The following is a 21601-nucleotide window of genomic DNA, read 5'->3' as shown; positions in this document are numbered from 1 at the left end:
ATCTTCCGTTGGGGAGATATGACTCTTACAAAATAAAATAAAAACCTATGTCACTCAAATAAGGCAGACTGATAGGGGTCTGGTTTTAGATCCAAATGGGGTATCAAATGACCATAGAAATCGCTGAAAATTTACAGGAATAAACTAGACTTTTTAATGAAGACACTACTTTTTACGGATTTAAAATCCGATCTCTGGTTAGAGAGATATGACCCTGACAAGTTGGTCCTAATTCGGATAGCGATTTGTATCACAAATCGCTGTAGTGTTTAACGAGAAACACTACAAATCGCTAAACACTACAGCGATTTGTGATACAAATCGCTATCTGAATCAGGACCAACTTGTCAGGGTCATATCTCCCTAACCAGAGATCGGAATTCAAATCCGTAAAAAGTGGTGTCTTCGTTATGAAGTCTAGTTTATTCCTGTAAATTTTCAGCGATTTCTATGGTCATTTGATACCCCATTTGGATCTAAAACCAGACCCCTATCAGTCTGTCTTATTTGAGTGACATAGGTTTTTATTTCATTTTGTAAGAGTCATATCTCCTCAACGGAAGATCATTTTCCAAATCCGTAAAAAAGGTTTTCTTCCTCTATGTGTCTAGTTTATATCTGGAAAGTTTTATAACTTTTTATGCTCATTTGATATTTCAAACTTGTTAAAAATCGAGACACATAGAGGAAGTTTCAATCTTTTTAAGTTTTATAACATTTTATAACATGTCTCGGTTTTTAACAGGTTCGAAATATCAAATGAGCATAAAAAGTTATAAAACTTTCCAGATATAAACTAGACACATAGAGAAAGAAAACCCTTTTTACGAATTTGAAAAATGATCTTCCGTTGGGAAGATATGACTCTTACAAAATGAAATAAAAACCTATGTTACTCAAATAAGGCATACTGATAGGGGTCTGGTTTTAGATCCAAATGGGGTATCAAATAACCATAGAAATCAATGAAAATTTACAGGAATAAACTAGACTTCATAGCGAAGACACCACTTTTTACGGATTTGAAATCCGATCTCTGGTTAGGGAGATATGACCCTGAACAGTTGGTCATGATTCGGATAGCGATTTGTATCACAAATCGCTGTAGTGTTTAGCGAGAAACACTACAAATCGCTATAGCGAGGTCCAACAACACTATAAATCGTTGTGGGTCTCGTTAGAGACCCGAAAACATTATAAATCATAGTTAAAAGACCGAAAAACACTACAAATCGTTGTGGGGCTCGTTGGAGACCCCAAAACACTATAAATCATAGTTAAAAGATCGAACAACACTATAAATCATTGTGAGGCTCGTTGGAGACCCAAAAATACTACAAATCATAGTAGAGACTTATTAGAGACTCAATAAAATCATAACAATAATTTGCTGAAGAATATTGCCAATCAAATAACGATTTGTTGAAGAAGTGCTACAACAGTCATGATATGGGGGCCAAAATCAGAATATTTATAAAATCTGGATACAAGGTTCTGGTATTTAATCAAAATAAAATAGTAATTGACCATGAAAAAATCTGAAAATTTACAGGGATGAACTAGACACATAAACGAAGAGAACCCGTTTTACAGAATTGAAAAATGATCTTCTATTAGGAAAATAAAATTCAAACAAAATGGATCAAAATCTGAGCCGTTAAAATGACACAGGATAACAGGGTTATGGTTTTTGACCCGAAACTGGTACGAAAACACCATAGAAATCGCTAAAATTTGGTATGAACAAACTAGATTTAATTTAGAAAACAACCCTTTTTACGGATCGGAAAAATCATCTCTGGTTAGGGAGAAATCACTTCCGCAAGTTGGTCCTGATTCTGCTAAAATCCTGACGGTGCAAAATAACAGGTTTTGAATCTCGATTTTTAAAGTGGGTCAAACAAACTCAGAATGATCTGATTTTTGGTGGAGAGCATGAAGACATATGCATGAAGTTGCAGTAAAAATTTAAAGTTAAAATGAGCTCTGGTTACATACAAATTCATAGATCTAAAATGCACAAGAATTCAAAGTATAATCTATAAAGCAACTGAACATGATGAAAGCAAACTGCACATGCGTGGATGTGCAAACATGAGATCTAATGCCTTAAAATATGAATGGGTAAAAACTTTGAATCAGACTCCACAACTCTTCAAGTTGAATGATGCTACCCACGTTGGGAGGAGCCCCCACACCCCTCTCCTATAAGGGTAAAAACTCTGAATCAGGATCTACAACTCATTTAGTTGAATGATGCTACCCACGCTGGGATGAACCCTCGAACCCCCCTCCTGTAAGGGCAAAAACTCTAAATCAGGCACATAAGTAGAGAGAGAAGGGAGAGAGAGTGAGAGGGTTGGTGTTCATGGCCTTCTCCAGGAGGAACCCTTTACCTCCCTTGATTTCTTCTCTAGAGAGAGAGAGGGTTTTACAGTGTTTTACGAAGAAGGAAGAAGAAGAAGATGACGATGGAGCAATGTAGGATCGTCTGTTGGATGTGCACAGAAGTAGAGAGAGAAGAGAGAGAGAGTGAGAGGGTTGTTGTTCATGGCCTTCTCCAGGAAGAACTCTTTGTTTCCCTTGATTTCTTCTCTAGAGAGAGAGAGAGAGAGGGTTTTACAGTGTTTTACGGAGAAAGAAGAAGAAGACATGTTTGTCCTTTTTTTGAACAAAAAAAGAAGAAGACTTTGAAGCGTCAACATCATCCTCGACTTTCTGGATGGAGGACATGTTTGTCCTTTTTTGAACTGTTTGTTTTTCCTTTTTTGAATGAAGGGCATTTTTGTCATTTTCTCAAACCATCACTTTATGAGAAGAATAGCAAGAAAGGGTACTTAAGTCTTTGCAACAACACCAGAGTCCGATGCAAAGTTATGTCAACATACACGGGAATACGAGCTCCATGTGCTTGTATACGTGGTGCTCATTCAAAGCCCCGAACACAGACGTGGGATTCAGTGAATCATCGGGGGCGAACATACACAACCCTCTCGGCCTAGACCATTTGATCGGCAGTTTAGGATCAAATCTCATGGGTGTCACCCCACTGCGTAAGCCAAAGCTTGGTGACTCCATGGAAGTTGAGGGGAAAGCCCTCTGAGTTTTACATAGACAGGACAGCGACCGTAAGTACGGCAGGCTGAGCCAGCGTGGCTAGGTCTGTAAACCTGAGGCGGTTTCTCGAGTGAAGAAAAAATAGAAATCATATTAAGGTTGCCCACAGGGCTCTGGTCATCTGGTAGAGGTGACTCATGAACATCACCAAGCTGAAGGAATGTCATGAGCTCAAAACCTAGGGGTGCATGTCCCTCACAACAAGGCTCAAACTGCATATGCTCCTTGGTGGGAAAGGGGAAACCGATGTTTTTACACCAGCTGGACGTGTTCCCGGTCATCCAAAAAACAGGAAAAAAATATTCAGCCTAATAGATGCAGAGGGTGTAATGAATATCTACAAGCATTATACAGTCACAATTTGAAACATGTCTTGGGAGTCCTAAACAATAGCCATCAAAAGTGAAGTTGACCATGTAATCGTTAAGAATATTTTTTAAGCCAATAATTAATAGATAAAATGTCAACTAACAAATTTATGATTTGTTAAAGGATATGTTAGCAAAGGAAAACTAAGCGAGCCGATAACTGGTGAACCAACATAGCAAATTGAAATGGCTGGTGAATAGATCTTAAAACTAAAATGAGAGAGAGAGAGAGAGAGAGAGAGAGAGAAGGCTTGCATAAGCATGAATTTGGCAGCGAGTGTACATGCGCCTACATAATTGGATGACCTTAAGGAAAATGCCAAATGAATGGTCATTGATTTTCTCCACTACCATTTGTAGAAATATAAAATTTTCCCAATAGTCATAAATCTTACGATAATGCCAGAGCAACACTTAACGAATGGTTTAAACATAATATCTGACTATTATTTTGGAAATTCTTGCTTACATAATTTGCGAGGGAAAGCATATGATTAAACAATATAACTTTGACTAGAGGAAATGCCAGATTGATGGATAAAGGACGAGTTTGATGATTGCAATTTAGAAAGAAGAGAGGAAACGCATAGAAACTTGTAGACCACACGGTCATAGTAAGGAACCCCCCGAGCTATCACACAGAAAAGTCAGAAAAGAAATCTTTGGTTTTCACATTAGACAAATTTCAAAATGTTTGAATAGAAAAAAATAATCATGCGAATGGTTTTTGTCTGCTTAGCCAGTAGTCAATACTGCATTATCTTGAAGATTTGCATGAGCTTACAATAGCCACACTGCAACAAGAGCGGCCTTGGCAACGCCTTAACTTGCTTAGCTGGTGATTATGACTAGGGGTGGCAAAATCTGACACAACCTGCCAACCCGCTTCGTAGCCGGGTTCGGGTTTGGCTTAAACGGGTTCGTGTTGTAAACGGGTCAACCCACCTGACCCGTTTATTAAACGGGTCGGGTTCATGTTAGGGGTATGCCAACCCGGCTGACCTGTTTAATAAACGGGTTAGGCAGGCGGGTCAACCCATTTACCCAAACCCGACCCACCAATCTGTTTACCCAAACCCGACCCGTTAACCTACCTGACCCAACCCATTTATTAAACGGGTTAACCGTGTCGGGTTACCCATTTAATAAACAGGTTGGGTTCATGTTGAGGTAAGCTGACCCGACGGACCAGATTTCCACCCCTAATTATGACTATAAACTTTGAAGTGTGCCGCTGAACCTGATGACCTCCATCTTTAGCTGACAGAGTCAGCCCCACACGACATGTGATTGCACCTGATCCTGGCTCATTGAAATTGGTCTTATAACACTATTCTTTTCGATGAGAAATGCCCGGGCTAGGCTGGACAATACATGTTATGTAAATTGGTCATACAACAATCGGCCGTACCATGATTTGATCAGGTAAAACAGTTAAATACCGTGCGGCTGTATATTTATGACCCAATAACTTCCAAACTGACAATGAGCTCAGCAGGCCACGTACCTCACTGCCAAATCGACCCCGTGATCTCGGACCCCACACAACAGGCAAAGGCACAAGTCATTCACAGTGAAAGCATGCATTTAATCAATAGCCAAATTCAACCCCATCCAAAACTGTGAAACCAGGGGCGATAACTGCACCACTCAACGAGCTTATCCACCAAGCAGGTGGTCCACACCACATTCACAGACCCCCTTTGACAACACCTTTAATCGAGGTTTTACAGATGACAGACGATGACCACAAACCATTTTTCCCAACCAAGGACCATTTATTTTTCCGAATCCCATACCGGGATTGGACCTCTGACCCTAACCAGGACTTGGTCAACTTTTCCTGCGAGTATTCAGGGAGAGGATGGGCTGTTAAGAAACCAACGAAATTAAGGCAGCAAAGTTTTGAACCACACAACCTTGGTCAAGCTTACCCCAGAAGTTGCCAACGCCCAAGGTTTTCCGTGGATGACGCCCAAGGTTTCAGGCCAACAGATGCCATCTCGACTCCAAAGTTTCTTCGTGGACTAAACTTTGTAACAATCTCAACGTCACTAGACATCATATATTTACTAAGGCTGCGTTTTCCCTACGTAAGCCCTTTCGTTCCGAGCGTTTTCTCTCGTAAGGAAAGAGGGGGTTACGTAGCCCTTTCGTTTCGAGCGTTTTCTCTGGGAAGGAAAGAGGGGTTACGTAGGGAAAACGCAGCCAACGCACATAGACAATACATGGGAACTGACAGCTAGACCCAACCAGAACGCACCACGTGCGACTATGAAAGCATCTGCCTACCGAAAACTTGTTTGGACAAACCTTTGCTGTCGGCACCCCTAGTCCACCTTCAACAACCCATGGACAAGTGGATCCATTGGTCCGAGAGTCTCCCCCCAACAAGCAAAATAAAATTCCAAACCACCTATCCGGTTGTTACCAGCAAAAAGCAGAATCCAAGAAAGGATGACCCCATCGCTGCCCCCAAGAACAAAGCATACAGCATGATTCGGTCCCACACTCGATTAGTTCAATGCCAGCAAAACACTTGAAACACCAAATCCCATCACTTCAATGTGTGGCTTTTGAGCGTACACGGCATACTGTAACCGATGTCCGAGAAAATAAATGGATTCCTAAGGAACACATACACTTGACTGGTAAAACTCAAGGGACAACAATTGCGATTTCACATGCAATACTGCCTACACTTTTATACAAGCATACGGAGAAAAACTAGGATATGAACTACTTATAGCAAAATTATACTAAACAGTCGAAGTACATGACAATATCGTAGATGCACAACCTTTCCAACAGAAAGTGCAGCAATTCTGTGCAGTTCCCAGAAATCCCACTCCTTTTACACATTTGAGAAATTTTCAGACATGTCTACAAAAACACGAACGCTCCGTGAGAAATTTACATGCACATCTAACAAAACGGGAGAGCTGGTGGATCATATTGTTTGGAAATTAAACAGATAGCTCAGCTGAGAGGCCGAAAGGATACCAGCCATTCGTAGAAGAAGGTTATTACAAATTACCATATGGGCTAGAGCAAAAAACAAGATGCTATATACAACCAGAGGTTTGAGGAAGCAAGGCAGCCCTTACCTTGCTTAGCACAAGTGAAGAAAAGGTATAGAAAGCAAAACTGAGATATTACAGCACCTCCTCAATAAACATACAGTAGAAATGAGGCACCAGCCACAAAACAGCGCCCCTAAGCAGGGGTTATATCCGGAAAAGGAAAAAACCTGCACCGAACAGACCCAGGAGTTGAATGCAGTATAATAAAAATTTGACTTTATAATTTTCAAAGAGTTTGTAAGCCAGGAGTAATGCATGGGCGTAGTCCCATTTCTCGTGAAGTGGATGATCAGATCCCACTTATGAGGGGTGAAACATCAAGGCATATCTCAAAAGGTGTTCTATATGATTATGCTCAACAATCAACCCTGAGAATTGATTTCTGAGACCCAACAATTAAAAACAGTACACCCATCAGAGTGTATCACACCCCTATACTATATATACTAGGACAAGATTTCCCACATGAAACGTGGGAGCCCCCAGACATACAAGGATAATACAAAATGATGTGCATGTTGTTTCTAACGCCAAAGCATACATGCTCAAACGAGCATCCCCACAGCCGATTGGGAGTGACAGGGTTTCATTTCTTGTGTGCTCTTGAAACAGCACATCAGAACCAAGAAGACAATCAAAACCAACAAGCCTAACACAGTTGAAAAGGCAATAAGTGATTGACAATACTATATAAAGCATGGAGGAATGAGGGCGCTACAAACTTCCCGGATTAACCCTTGCCACATTATAAATAAAACAACTCTTAACAAAATACAAGTTCATTCACTCACCTGAACCAGTAAACCCACTTGACAAGACGCTAGTTCTCGGAAGTAGCAGCTGCTGTAGATGCAGAGTTGCATTTAGGGTCTATGGAAGTTGCTCTACCTTCAGCAGCACCTGAACTTTCTACAACCTTTTGGCTTAAGGATCCTGGGCTCATCCTTTGAACCTCTTCACGTGTATAGATGAAAATTTTGCGGACCATACTACAGAATTCTCTGTTTTTCACAGAAAAATGTGGGTTAAGACATCATACAGATGACATATCAAGTAGTCGAAGGGCAGAGAGAGACTCAAAACTCCAAACTATTGTGGGGATAATAGATAGCATCTACTGTGAGTGGATAAGCTAATGACATAATCTTAATAATGGAACGGAATGATAGTACATTAAGGGCATCCATTAACAGCATAATCTGATGGTTTTCTAAATAACAGCCATGTCAACAAGTCAGATTCGGTTTGGATGTAGGTATTACCATATTCCACCTAACTGGATGCGCATTAGACAAGAGTCAACTTTGGATTTGGAGTCGAACATGAAATCACTCAACTGAATCTGTGTATAAAAATGACATGGCCATTTCTCACAAGTTACAGGAACTTGTCAGATTGCAGGGCGAAACAGAATCTGGATCCAACCATTTTAGATACTAAATCGAACCCAAGTGCCACATCTAAGGTAAGCTTTTACCAAGTCCATTAAAAAAATTCAATACCGCCCCAACCGCACCCCAAGAACATCCTTACATACAAGAATACCCGACACCAGCAAACTTCAGACAGCAATGGAGGCTTGAACGAACTATGGTAGTGAATGTGATCTCACAAAAAATAAAAGTGACAAACTGAAGGTAAAAAGCATTAGACAGTTGATGAACTTACTGCCATGGGTCATCTCCCACAAGCATCATGTCACCTTCATTATCAGTGTAAACTACGAGCCAGCCTTTGCTCGGGTTCATCAGATCCCCCTGGAAATCAAACATATGATCCAGCTCTGCTATCAGCTCTTCATAACCAGTGAACTTTGCAAGATCCACAGATCTTCCAAGCGCACTACCCTGCTTGTGAACCTGAAGCAAAATTTCATACCTTAGAAACCTTGATAGCATACAAGCGCACGAAGAACCTAATGGCACCCAACATCTTAACAGACGGGGTTACCTCCACATGCTAAAAGGAAACACAGATGGTGTATTCACAAGACACACAAGGTATGGAAAATGTTGTCTTCAAATGCATAACCAAAAACATTCAAAAGATAACTAGCTGGAAAGCTTCTCTTAAAGAAATTAATAGAAAACCAAGTCATTCACATGAACTCAAACGCACAAATGCAAGATTTGGTGAACTGATATGGAGTACCTTAGTACAACTCCTGGTTGAACTGGATAGAGGTTTGCTATGTGCATCTCTGGAATGCTGCTGAAATGGCTGGCAAGCCTTCTCTTGGTCACTGTCACTGCACAATGTATCCACTGATTTTGTACATTTTGAAGGCTCTGACAGTTGGTCTGGCTCTAGGGCTTCAGTTTTATGGAAAGTTGTTTCATCAGATACCTTAGCATGTGATAAAGAAGGTTCAGGTTGGTGAGTGCTTGTAAGATTTATGCCAAAAAGCTTACAGTTTCCTTCACCCTTAGATTTAGCAGACTCCTGTTGTGTATATAGACCACTCTGAGGTCTTCCTACTGGATGAGATGGACTTTCCATATGAGATGGTGTTAGAGGTAATAGCCAGTTACCCGGTTGCTGTTCGATTGTGGAATTGCACATCACAGGATACCTACTCGGCCTACTGCACATAAAAGTCCCAGATTTCTGATAAGGCAGTTCATTAGCACTTGTTGGCAATCCTGTGCTTGAATCCCTCATCAATGAATTGGAAGGCATTATAGGCCAGGAACCTCCCTGTGCCTGAAACTTGCCTCCTTGCTCTTGAAACTGCCTCACTAGAGGATTACTTTCCTCACGAGATTGGTCAGCAAATGGCACACCAAAGCCATGGGTGTCATCAGCAGGAGTCCAGAAACCAGACAACAGATCAGAGTAAGAAGGCTCAGGCCTGAACAATGACAACAAGTTCTCAGAACCTAATTTCCTAAATGAAGATGCAGCATCCATTTTCTCATCATCTTGCAGATGTGACCGCATAACCTGCTTCTGGGCATTGTCAGATTCACTATCAGCAAAAGTTCCCCGCAAGGTCATGATTTCTTGACCTTGCAAGACCCTTGAAAATCCATGAACTTGCACAGGGTCAACTGCAACCTTAGGTGGGCCTGGAAACAATAAAAGACGGATTACAAACAATGTGCAAACTAATAAGACAGATAACGTGTACATGTGTGGTAGAGAGAGAGAGAGAGAGACCTTCTCTAGTAAGAGCAGAAGAGTCGGGAGATGAAGGCACCATGTTTGCTCTGGGCCTCTTGGGTCTAGAAACAGGAAGTGGGTTTAGAGCAACAGGTGCCAAAGCAGGCTCAATTTGCCATGGAGAAACTCTCTCTGGACGAGGAACAGAAGACGTTTCGTCCCATCTCACCTGAACACAATTGGTAAAACCAATCCATCAAACTCCTCAGGCATACACAGGTTGTACAAACTGTTCTCAGGAAAAAAGGGTCGTCATGGCATACCTTAAGGCACCTCCATTTTGAATCAGGCCACCTAGTAGGATCAACATCTCCGATACCTACAATGGTACCTGTAAATCTGACCCATGGCAAAGAAAGACGCATAAGAGAGGTCAATAGCAGAAGATTATTATTAGCCATGGCAATTTAAATGACTCAAAAAAAAAGATAAGCAAAATTCCACATGTAATACCTTTGTTCAGGTGCCTCTTCACCCTCAAACCTCATTTTGAATCTCATTCCAATAGAATAGTTGTTCTTAATGGATTCCATGTACTGTGCAAATGGCACTATAAATTCTGAGGGGCTAGTCCTACAGAAGACAATGCAGGGTAACTTTGATGACAGAAGAAACAGTAGAAGTAACATTATATAAAAAGTATAGACATCAGTAGCCATCAGATGTTCATCTTGGGGTCATGGCTTTCAATTGACTGGTTGCCTAATAAAGGGTAAACAATAAGGACTTAGTAATGGGTCACGCTTACAATTTTGAGCAATAGGAAGTCACCCATTAAATCAAGTCAGACATATCCTACAACTTGAATAGTTGCAGCAGGTCAAAGCAACCAAAAACTGTCACACAGATATGTACATTCAAATATTCGATCGTATTTTGTGTGTCCACATGCCCATATACTTATCACGAAAATAAAATGCCAATGTACACTGGTTTGGTTATTGGATGTCCATTAGACCTTTGAGATTTTTTTAAAACAGAAAAAAGGGCTAGATGAAGCCCATGTAGTGTATACAAATCATGTTTAATGTGGCATAAAACCAAGAAGTAAAAGTGGTGGGAAAGTCATTCAGATCCTTACAACCACCTTCAAGATTTAACAGATTTGGTTAGGTCCTGTGTCCTGGACTAAGTGTTCAATAATAGTCACCATGCCTTGCTTGAACAAATCAACTTCTTATGGCATTCAAACAAGTTCTTCTGTAAAATAGTAAACAAGTAACCAAGATGGTACATACACAAGATGGATCAGCATCCATCAAAATGCCAGGCCTAGACCACAAACTTCGGAAAAATAAAAGCTGAGATTAACCAAATGAATAGCCTACATAAAACTTGGGCTTTGAAATTTTTAATGTGGAAAATGAAGATTATAAATCTGTTCCATACCTAGGCTTGTAGTACACAGTAAACATAGTCCCGGTTTGTACAGCATGCCATGCTGTTGCAAGGACACCAAGATGCATACTGTGACTAGATATGACAGAAGATGGAACATTGCTCTGCTGTCTCATGGCACGCCTAACACCAACCCGAAGTTCACCATTTTCACCTCTGCAAAACATTAAGTCGGTGTCAGTCTGATGTAAAACCAACTGAAAGAAATGAAAACCAACAAATACAGGGAAGAAAGAAAGAACACCTTAGAAAAATAAAAGCATCCCCAGCAACAAGCCTCTTAGAGCTAACAAAGACACTCCAACCACTCTGAAGCAGATGTCTCCTGGGCTGGCCTGGAACAACAACAAAAGATGGGAATATCACCACATAAGAGAATAGTGGAGCATAATTAATGATGAAGTATTAAAGTAACAAAACTTTGAGCATTCTTGTGCAAAATTGACACGATATCAAAACCAGAAAATTCTGCAAATTCTTCTACCAGAGACCATTGAAACAGATCAAAAACTTAAAGAGTAAAATCGCTATTACATGTTGATCAAGCAAAACAAAACTCTGAAAGCATTAAAGAGAAGGTTCTGCCAGAACAAATCTTGATTAAATAGAAAGCCACCTGTCACAGAACATTTTGAAATGCTAGATGATGCATTTTTGTATTGATGACATACATTAGCAAAACAATATGTAACACATTATTGGAAACACAACATGATCATTGAAAAATGAGATCAAACAGACAAGATAACAATATAGATTGTAATGTAAATTCACCATGTACGTAGCCAGAATTTGCTGGTGCATTTTCACGCAACTTTCTAGAAGAGCAAGTAAATTATCAACACAGAAGCCCATTACTCAGGTTATTTTGATAGCCAGTGCGGTTCATAGGCCTTTCATAACCTTCTCTGCTTCCTTGTACATTAAACAAGTATAAAATTAACAAGATTAAGGTGTTCTACCATACAGACAGGAGCAAAAGTAAAACAATACAAATAGGATGTGAAGTGCAGGTGACAAAGCTACAAGAGGCAACCACCACGTGTCATTAATATATCGCCAATTATCCAACACAAGCACTTGAAATAGAAAGCTAAATGCCTTGGCATAACAACAACCAAACAGACTTTCAGGTTGCTTGACAGCATTGCTTTATAAAGTAAGAAACATGGCACTCTATGAAATACGCAGATGACTAGGTCACATAATCATAACTGAGGGGTCTCAGGATGGAATCGCACGGGGCTATCACCCATCTGCTCATCATAAAAAATAATACAAATAGAAAACACTTTCAAATGTCATTCCAGACAAGAGTATGCATCCACATATGAACGAACAGAAAATTTCAGCACAGAATACTTTTAGTTCAAACATCCAAAGACAAACGCCAAGCTTTCCCTTGTGCCCATAAGAAGAGACCCTGACTATGTTGTTCTCGTTCTTATTTTAAAGACCAGTTGCAACTCATTCATAAACCCATCAATCTCATTAGTAGACATCTATATTAAAGCTTGCTACCAATTTGTACGAAGGTTGTCTAAGAAAGCAAACCTACGGATCTCACCATAAAGCTCATTGTGGAGTTCCAAAGCCCTTTTTGGTTAAAGACTAAGCTCGGGAGTAGTGCTAATCTAACTTAGGTATAGACCTGAAATCTGTGTAGTCATTTATTCAACACTAGTCATTCGAACAAAAAATACCCTTGTTGTGACAACTGACAACCTCACTATTTTCAGCAACCCGGTATAGCTGACAGTAGATCCCAAAGAAACACCCACTAGTCAACACTACAGCATAAAAAGAAACAAAAACCACAACGATAAAACAAAGCTAGCCTGTTGGAATTTCTTAAGGTAATCTGTGCAATTTCTTGCCTCTTCAAGTTTCTTACGGTGCTTTGGGAATCTTCCTTGAGCAACATTTCCACACATCGTAGGTCAGCCGGCCAAAAAGTTTTATAGAAGTGGATGCATATAGACAGTGCTACCTTAGGGTTATTGAGTGAGCAAACGCGAAAGGAAAAAAGAAAAGAAATCGAAAAGCAAACAAGGCAAGCACAAACACCAGGTTTGACAAAATCAAACCGCCATGCCCTAAGTCTCCAACATGCGAACAATGAAAAGCAAATCAACCTCACACCTCGAAAGATGTGCCGAAAACTCCATTCTTTTCCATGCAAGTCCTTTGCTACCAGCTCCTGACTCGGTGGTTGCTTACACATATCCTGCAACCAACAAGAGGAAGGCGTCAGCAAAACCAAAAGGAGAGAGAAAACATGGGATAAATGAAGCCAAATAAACAGAGAAACAGCCAGAAAACTAGACCACTCACCAAAGGCGGGAGGCATTCATCTGCGTGCCGCCTCAGCACTGAGAACCCACCGTGGGTGCTTGTATCCGAGGCTGTTAACGTCTTGCAGAAAGAATGAACACGAGGACGTGCAGGAGGAGCTTGTGGAGTCTCCACAGACACCTCGTTCTCATTTTTCTATACCCGCAATTCCCAAAATGAACAACGAAGGAGACATAAGAAGAGCATCATATAAACTAAGATAAAACAAACATAGGGGAGAAAAAGAAAAAAAAAACGCTAACTTCAAGATCGAGAAGCAGCATACCGTTACCTCCGGAACCAACGTCATCTGAGCGAAGACTTCATCTGTATCCAGCTCTGCCTGCAAAATCAACCCACAAAATAGTGGAAAAACTGTTCTCCCCCAAAGGAAAGAGAAAGAGTGTAAGATCTGAATGACCAGACCTTCAATCGTATGTTGATCACGGTACAAAGGATCTTCGACGGAAGCTTGTAGATAGGCATCTGTTGATCCGACGCTTGATTCGTCGACGCCTCCACCTGAAACAGAACACAAGCACCTCAGAAAACAGCACAGAGCATTCAGATCTGTGGGAACACGAGAGCAAAATCCCACTAAAAAACCCTTCGCCCCAACACTAGATCGATAAATCCCGTCCCACCTGCTCTAGGTGGCCCTGGGGGAAGTAGAAAACCTTCTCGCCTTGTCGCGGAACGGTCACCAGCGGTCCGGCGCATGCGTGCCAGAGCTCGTTGTACAGCGGATCCTCCATTTCTAAAACAAAATCAACAAAAAGGAGTGCAAAAAACAGAAAACGAAAGTTAAGCTTTTCCTCATCCTCCAACAAAATCCCAAGCAAACACAAAACCCGAACCGAGATTCGGAAGCTTAACCCCCTTATCCCCGACAGAGACTACCTTCATCGCCGGCCGCAAACCCGCCGTATCGCCTCGGCGGCTCCGAGGCAACCTTCCGCCCCATCCCGCCATTGCTCGGCTCGCTGCACGCGGAGGAGAAGCACTGCCGAATCCCGTTGCTCCCGCTTTCCTTGATCGACACCTCCGACGACGCAATCTCCATTGAAACGAATCACACGCAAAACCCCCTCATAAGCCACCGATCTATGCTCAAAACCGTCTCACCACAACCACAAACCCCGAATCCAAAAAGAAACAAACGAAAAACCCCAAGTTCCACCCTTACAATCGCGTCGCAGAACAACCAGAGAACGAAGATACCCAAAGAAAACGACGAAACAGCTTAGCTTTCACTTCCCGTGCAGAAACCTCAACAATCCCGTCCCGGAACAACCAGAAAACGAAAAAACAAGAACAGAAAGTACAAACCCTCGCTCCTTCTACGGAAATCCTTTCAATCCCGTCTCAGAAGAAGCACAAAACGAAGGAAAAGGGAAAAATCCTGACTCATCCTTCATCAGAAACCCTAGAATCCGCTCACGGAGGAATCAAAGTTCATGAAGGAGAAGAAGAAGAAGCAACCAGAACTTCCGGCGTCCAATCTCAGCCGGCGGAATCCAATAGCGTGTGGAGGAAGGAACCGATGGCTTTAACCGCGCGTCACTCAGATCGCTCCCATTAACCTTCTTCTTCGTACAGAAAGAGAGACTACAGAAAGTGTCGTCTGCCCACCCCGCGGAACCCCCTTAACCCTTGAGTCAACTCCCCCGAGGGGTAATCATTTCAACCACAGTCAATTTCCTAACCCCGGGAAACCGGGCATCGCCGGTCACCCCGTTTCCTGCTCTCCGGTTCACCGGCATGCCCAAAACGACACGCTGGATGCACCGGCATTGATGAGGGCGGCTGGGAAGCGATCCGCACCCTGACGCCGTTAATCCCACAACCGTCCGGCTTCCCCGAGAAACCAACCCCTGCTTTGTCTTCCCTTGCACGGGCAGGGGCAGGGGCAGGGGCAGGGGCAGGAGGTTTGCCCTTTACTTAACCCTGGTTAGCTCCCCAACCACCCTCTGCCTCCCCGTGCATCTTTTGACACGTGTCCCGATGCCTTCCCTCTCTCTCTCTCGTGTACGTATCGCCCTGTTTGACAGCTAGCGAAGGCCGTACGCATTCCGATTCGGAAATCATGTGCAATGACTCGGACTCTTACGCTCCTGTCTCGGGTTTGACTTTGATCGAGTATGTTGGTCAACGTATTGTTTCTCTCCCCCCGCACTCAGGCGGGCTCGTTTAGGATAATCGCTTCTCCACCCGTTGCTAGCTTTTCCTTGCTCTGAGAAAAACGTTTTAAATGCATAAGCATCAACCCTACATTTTGAAGGAGGCTTGAGAATTTGCTAAACTGACTCAATTTCCTTCGAGTTTCAACCATGATCGAGTTTTATAGTTGACGAACCACCCGGACCAACCATGGGCGATCAAGACAATCATAGACAAAGAGAGGGCAAGCGGTGCACCACGGGTTGTGGGTTGTGATTAAAAAAAAATCAAACAAAAACTTCTTTTAAGTAAGCCGGCCCTAAGGGCTTGTTTGATGATTTGTTCAAGATTTGATGAATGGAAAAAAAAATGAGATAAAATGCTGGTTTTGTTCATTCTATAATAATTGTTTACATTTGTTTGAACTATATTAGAATATTGTGTTTGATGATATGTGGACAACTTAGATATACATAAATAATAAGTTAAATTATTTCATTTTAGATTGTATGACCTACACATTTTTAATACCTACAAAATCCTTAAAGTCTAAGCTTATTCTAAATAAAGATAATTGATTTAGCATTCATTCACTTAAAAAATGGAAAATAAGATTTAAAATACAAAAACCTTAAAATCTAAGCATGAAAAAATAAGATTTAAGATACAAAATTCCTAAAATCTAAGGAATTAAGTATACATACATTCAATTCAATAGATTGCAAAAATTGTATTTAAAAAGCAAAAAATCCTAAGCATACTTAATAAAATCGGATAGAACAAACCCTAAACCCTAAAATTGGGTTAAAGTTAATTCTATATATCGAAAAGAGAGAGGGAGAGTATCCAAATCATACAAAAATAACATTTAAAATGCAAAAACCTATAAATACTAAAAAAAATTGGCCGACCTTAACCCTTAAATCATATTAGTGTTAATCCATTTATAAGAGAGATAGATAGAAAGGGCGGGTACCTACACCAACGGAGAGGGTGTAAGATATATATATATATAAGTCGTATTACTTTGTAACAATGGTGGAAGAATGTTGCTCGCCAAAGGAATGATCACGGAAGCATGAAGAGAACGAGGGGAGGAAAGGGGTCGAGGATGAGTGGAGTTACGGCATCTAAGAAGAAAGGCAGAGAGAGAGAGCATCGAGGGTGAGAGAGTTCTAGCGAGCGAGCGCCTGAGGCGAGAAAGAGGTAGGAAGAGAGAGTATCAAAGGGATCATTCACTTTTTTTTTTCTTTTAAATTGGTTCTCCCATCCCTACTCTTTTTACTAAACAAGAGATAAAACCCAAATAACACCTAAAAACAAATGCAGCTAACGCCATTCTATGTATCTACTGCGTCCATCGTTTGTAGATTAAACCGTTCCTGCGGGCACGCTGTCCCATTTCAGGCCGAGGACGGTGCATCAAAGATACCTTAATGGTGCAAGCCCACATTAACACGTGAAAGACAGTGTAAGGAGAACATGCTGGTGTTTGACTGGGGGTGTTTGACTGAGGGAATGGCATTCCATGGTAGTAGTAGTAGTAGGGTATGGGGGCCACGATGGCTTGGACTGGGTAGCAGGCACGCTTCACACCATGACGCAACAGCTCATGAGCCGTGCAGCCACTGCTCTCTCTCTCTCTCTCTCTCTCTCTCTCTCGAAAGCGTTTTAGCCAGGGCGAATCGTACCAGCTTATTTTGGCGATGCAATCCGTGACTTATCCCTTATCCTTACCTCCAATTTTAGGGAAAAAAAGTCCCAGCTTATCCCATTTCCCTCTCTCAATAGGTGCGGCCAAACACCACCTTAGTGTGAAAACCGGTTGTGTTAGTTATGGTTAGGGGTGGCAATCGTGTCGGGTTGGTGGGTCGACCCGATGGGTTGGCGGGTCAGTATACCTCAACCCGAACCCGACCTGTTTATTAAACGGGTCGACTGTGGCAAACACGAACCCGACCCGTTTAATAAATGGGTAACCCGACACGACCCGCCAACCCATTTAATAAATGGGTTGGGTCGGGTAAATGGGTTCACGGGTCAGGTTGACGGGTTGGAGGGTTGGCGGGTTGGCAGACGGGTTGGCGGGTTGACCCACCCCCCTAACCCGTTTATTAAACGGGTCAGCCGGGTTGGCGGGTTGGCATACCCCAACCCGAACCCGACCTGTTTAATAAACGGGTTACACGGGTCGACCTGTTTATTAAACGGGTTGGCTTAAGCCCAACCCGAACCCGCCTAAGAGGCGGGTTGGCGGGTCGTGTCAGGTTTTGCCACCCCTAGTTATGGTGAATGTGTGAGTGGACAGGAACTTCATTCTTGGGAAAATTCTGGCGATGTTTTATAAAAAAAAACGTCCAACTATTCTGGCAAAATCTTGGTAACTTTGGTATATATAAGAATATAAAAATATAATTTATTGTATAATGATATAGGTAACCTGGTGGACCATGAGGATTTTGGGTTTTTACACTGATGAGCTGGTATGTGAATGAGGTTTCCCGGCAAAAAAAATGCAAAAATTTTGATTTTTTTATATTTTCATAGAGAAACCGTCCCCAAATCAGAGAAAATATGGCGAATTGATATTTTGAGTACAAGCTTTTATTTTTTTTGTAACGTTGATTTTTTTTCGTAAAATAATGGTAGCTGAAAATATCGTGAATTGCAATGTTTTCAAAATATCATAAATATTTCTGACTAGGTATATAAAAATATATATAAAAGAAATTCTTATTAGTGCAATAAGATTGTGTCTGCTTTTGAAAGGAGATATTTTGAAAACATTTTAAAATCAGCAAGATAAAATCGCATTATTTTAAAAATATCTCCCCTATTTATAATTTATGTCCTTGTGAATTCTCGTGAACATTTATTTCAAAATAAAAAACTAAAAAGGGGGAATTTGGAATTGGCCGTGGTCCCCCATAGGAATCCTTCTCTTTGAATTTAGGTAGATTAGTTATAAAAGTGACAAAAGTGTTTCAATTTTATTGCTACTTTAATGTGAGGACTTGAATTTTCCCAATAAATATTACAAGGATGCAGCTTCTTCTTGTGGTAACAAGCCCATGATGGTTTCCATGAGACAATTTTATTTACTTGTGTAAGTCAACAAAAATGTCATACAGCGTCCCTTCCAGGTTGAAGCTGGGGTAAAGTTGTTCAACATATTGTTGCACGTAGGGGTGGCAATCGGGTCCGGTTGACTGGTTGGCGGGTTGACACGACAGGTTGGCGGGTCAGCATACCTCAACACAAACCCAGGTCGGCTGTGGCAAACACGAACCCAACCCATTTATTAAATGGGTAACCCAACACGACACGTTTAACCCGTTTAATAAATGGGTCGGGTCGAGTAAACTGGTTGATGGGTCAATTTCGGGTAAGGGGGTAAACTGGTTGGCGGGTGGGTCGGGGTCAGGTAAACAGGTTGGTGGGTCGGGTCGACGAGCCACTACCGGGCAGTGCTCCAGTCCCTGCCGTCCATCTTCGTCGGGAAAGCCGACGAACTTCACCAGATCGTCACCATCGTCTTCGAGGCCGCGAAGCAGTCGCTGAAGAGGAAGGGTCTCCAATTCCCACCCTGGCGGAAGCCCGAGTACATGCACGCCAAATGACTCTCTCCTACGAGCGAACGAAGCCGAACCAGGGCGAAGAGGAGAAGAAGGCCGCCACCACCATCGTCGTGAAACCCTCCAGCCTCTCTACCACCAGATTTTCCGACGAGTTCGAGTTGCGCTTTAACAACAATCTCGACCAGGGAAATGATGTCATTGGTGGTGGTGACGGAGTGGACGCCGCTGGCGATCAAGCCGAAGAGTGCCCACAAGGAAGGCAAGATCGTTGCCGGATTAGCCCTCGTTCTCTAAGACAAACCCTAAATTCCTAATCAAGTATTCAAAAGAAAAAAGGACCCAAAGGTAAATGGGTAAAAGGGTTAGCGGGTGAGTTGGCGGGTCGGTTTCAGGTAAACGGGTTGACTCGCCCGCCTAACCCGTTTATTAAATGGGTCAGACGGGTTGGCGGGTTGGCATACCCCTAACACGAACGGGTTAGGCGGGTTGACCCGTTTACGATACAAACATGTTTAAGCTGAACCTGAACCTGCCTAATTAGAAGCGGGTTGGTGGGTCGTGTCAGAAATTGCCACCCCTAGTTGTACTTAGAACGGATTGTGAAACTAGCCCAACTATTTTTGTGTGTCTTCAAAAAGGGAATCATGGAACAAATTTTAATCCAAAGATTCATAGGTCACGTATTAGCAAACAATGTCTATTTGGGTCTACGATGCATTGTCACAAAAAATAAAGATATTGGCATTGGATTTGTCAATAGATTTATGATCTCTTAGGCGCAGCCAATATATATTTGAACTTTGTTCACTTGCCCAAGTGCATTTTGGATCTATCGATTATATTATGGTCGGAGTCTCACTCATGATGACCTGGTTGAATTGGTAGAAACAATTGGTATTATTGCGAGTCAATCCATTGGAGAACTAGGGATTCATCTAACATAACTTTTCATAATGATGAAGTATTCACAGGGGTAATACAAAACATGTACGAGCTCCTTCTAATAAAAATATCAACTTCAATGAGGATTTGATCGGCAGGAGGACTTCAAGGGTTTTACTAGTTGGTGGTGAAAGGGTTTTTCTTCTTTGAATATTTATACACACATATATATATATATATATATATATATAGTCTTAGAAAGGCACACTGTGGTGGTCCAAGCTGGCATTGGACATGTTGGGTTATAGGGAGAGTGTTTATTTTGGAAGAACCACACTAGCATTTGAGTACGGCTGTCTAGGTTCAAATCTCACGGGCATCACCCTTTTGCTCAAGCCAAAGCTTGACAACTCCCTAGGGGCAATGGGTAAGCTCGTAGAGTTTCATGCTTTCAGGACAACAATAGTAAGTACGGCATGAAGATCAAGCACAACTAGGTCTTCAAGCCTGGGTCTGTTTTTCCATATAAAATATATAAAAAAGAAAACTAGCATTTGGGTAGTATGATCATGAGCATAGTGACAAATATTTGCATTTAAAAAAAAACACATTTTTCCATATTTTCTTGCATGGTTAAAAAGCTGTATGTTGCTTGACATTTCTTTATTTTAAAGTTGTTGGTGTTTGTATTTTTTAGTTTCATGAATTTTATTTTGATATTTTCCCAATAAAAACATGAGATAATAAAACAAACCATGCAGGTAAAGAGAGTTTCTTTATATACTTGAATACTAGAATGTGACAGACAATAACTAGGGCTAGCATAAAATTAAAGTATATACGTAAAGGGAGCTTCTTTATATACTTGGATTTTAAGAAACAAACCATGTATCTTAATTGAATTTTTTTAAATGGGAATCCCTTTATATACTTGAACATTAAAAAAAAAACTAATTTTCAATCAATAAGATAATAAGAAACCATACCCAACTTTTGAAGGGCGATATTATACCAAGAAAAATGCAATACTTTCAAAATATCAATTCTTTGGAAAATATCACATTCTAACGTGATATTAAGGCAATAAAAGCCTGTTATTTTTGTTTTTTTTTTGTTACTTTTTACATATCATATATATTTTAGACTTCACATTATATGTAGCTTCGTTGTGCGGTGGGCATGCAGCCACCTGCTTGACAATCATCCATCTTTGCTTTTCAAAAGATGAGTAAATTGTCAATCTCAAGAAAAACTTGTTTTTCAAAATATCATGACATTCTCCCTTGTCGCCATTTTCCAAAAAAAAAGAAACGTGCGACTATGGTTCATAACTTCATATGCCATTAACACCAAACTGCAAAGTCACTTAAGGCAGGTGGTCGTGGGGCCCCACCCAGGGTTTTCCCTTGCTTTGGCAAGGTTTTTTCGACATAAAAAGGGGCCCCACCCAGGGTTTTCCCTCGCTTTGGCAAGGGTTTTTTGACATAAAAAGGGGCCCCACCCCGGGTTTTCCCTCGCT

At 41.5% G+C, this 21601-nt stretch overlaps 1 protein-coding gene across 3 annotated transcripts; it reads right to left on the bottom strand.

Moving 5' to 3' along the window:
- Positions 1 to 6318: 6318 nt before the first annotated feature.
- On the bottom strand, positions 6319 to 15314 carry LOC149851515 (auxin response factor 2B-like). 3 transcript variants are annotated; one of them, XM_090000992.1, is made up of 15 exons: positions 14363 to 15314; positions 14107 to 14219; positions 13889 to 13984; positions 13749 to 13805; positions 13463 to 13618; positions 13271 to 13355; positions 11373 to 11463; positions 11120 to 11284; positions 10184 to 10303; positions 9994 to 10069; positions 9728 to 9899; positions 8720 to 9636; positions 8237 to 8427; positions 7360 to 7569; positions 6319 to 6735 (listed from the first exon to the last, which is right to left on the bottom strand). In XM_090000992.1, exons 1-14 carry the CDS (start codon positions 14523 to 14525, stop codon positions 7389 to 7391), a joined length of 2583 nt encoding a protein of 860 aa, XP_089857118.1. In that variant the 5' UTR covers positions 14526 to 15314; the 3' UTR covers positions 6319 to 6735; positions 7360 to 7388. The 3 variants fall into 3 exon arrangements, with proteins under 3 accessions (XP_089857118.1, XP_089857125.1, XP_089857130.1); XM_090000999.1 differs by having other exon boundaries at positions 13755 to 13805; positions 14363 to 15116; XM_090001004.1 differs by lacking the exons at positions 6319 to 6735; positions 7360 to 7569 and having other exon boundaries at positions 8233 to 8427.
- Positions 15315 to 21601: the final 6287 nt, after the last annotated feature.

Source organism: Nuphar pumila, chromosome 1 (genome assembly GCF_984573655.1).
Source record: "Nuphar pumila chromosome 1, dmNupPumi1.hap1.1, whole genome shotgun sequence".
In the NCBI taxonomy this organism is placed as follows: Eukaryota; Viridiplantae; Streptophyta; class Magnoliopsida; order Nymphaeales; family Nymphaeaceae; genus Nuphar; species Nuphar pumila.
This window is presented reverse-complemented; position numbering and strand designations above follow the sequence as displayed.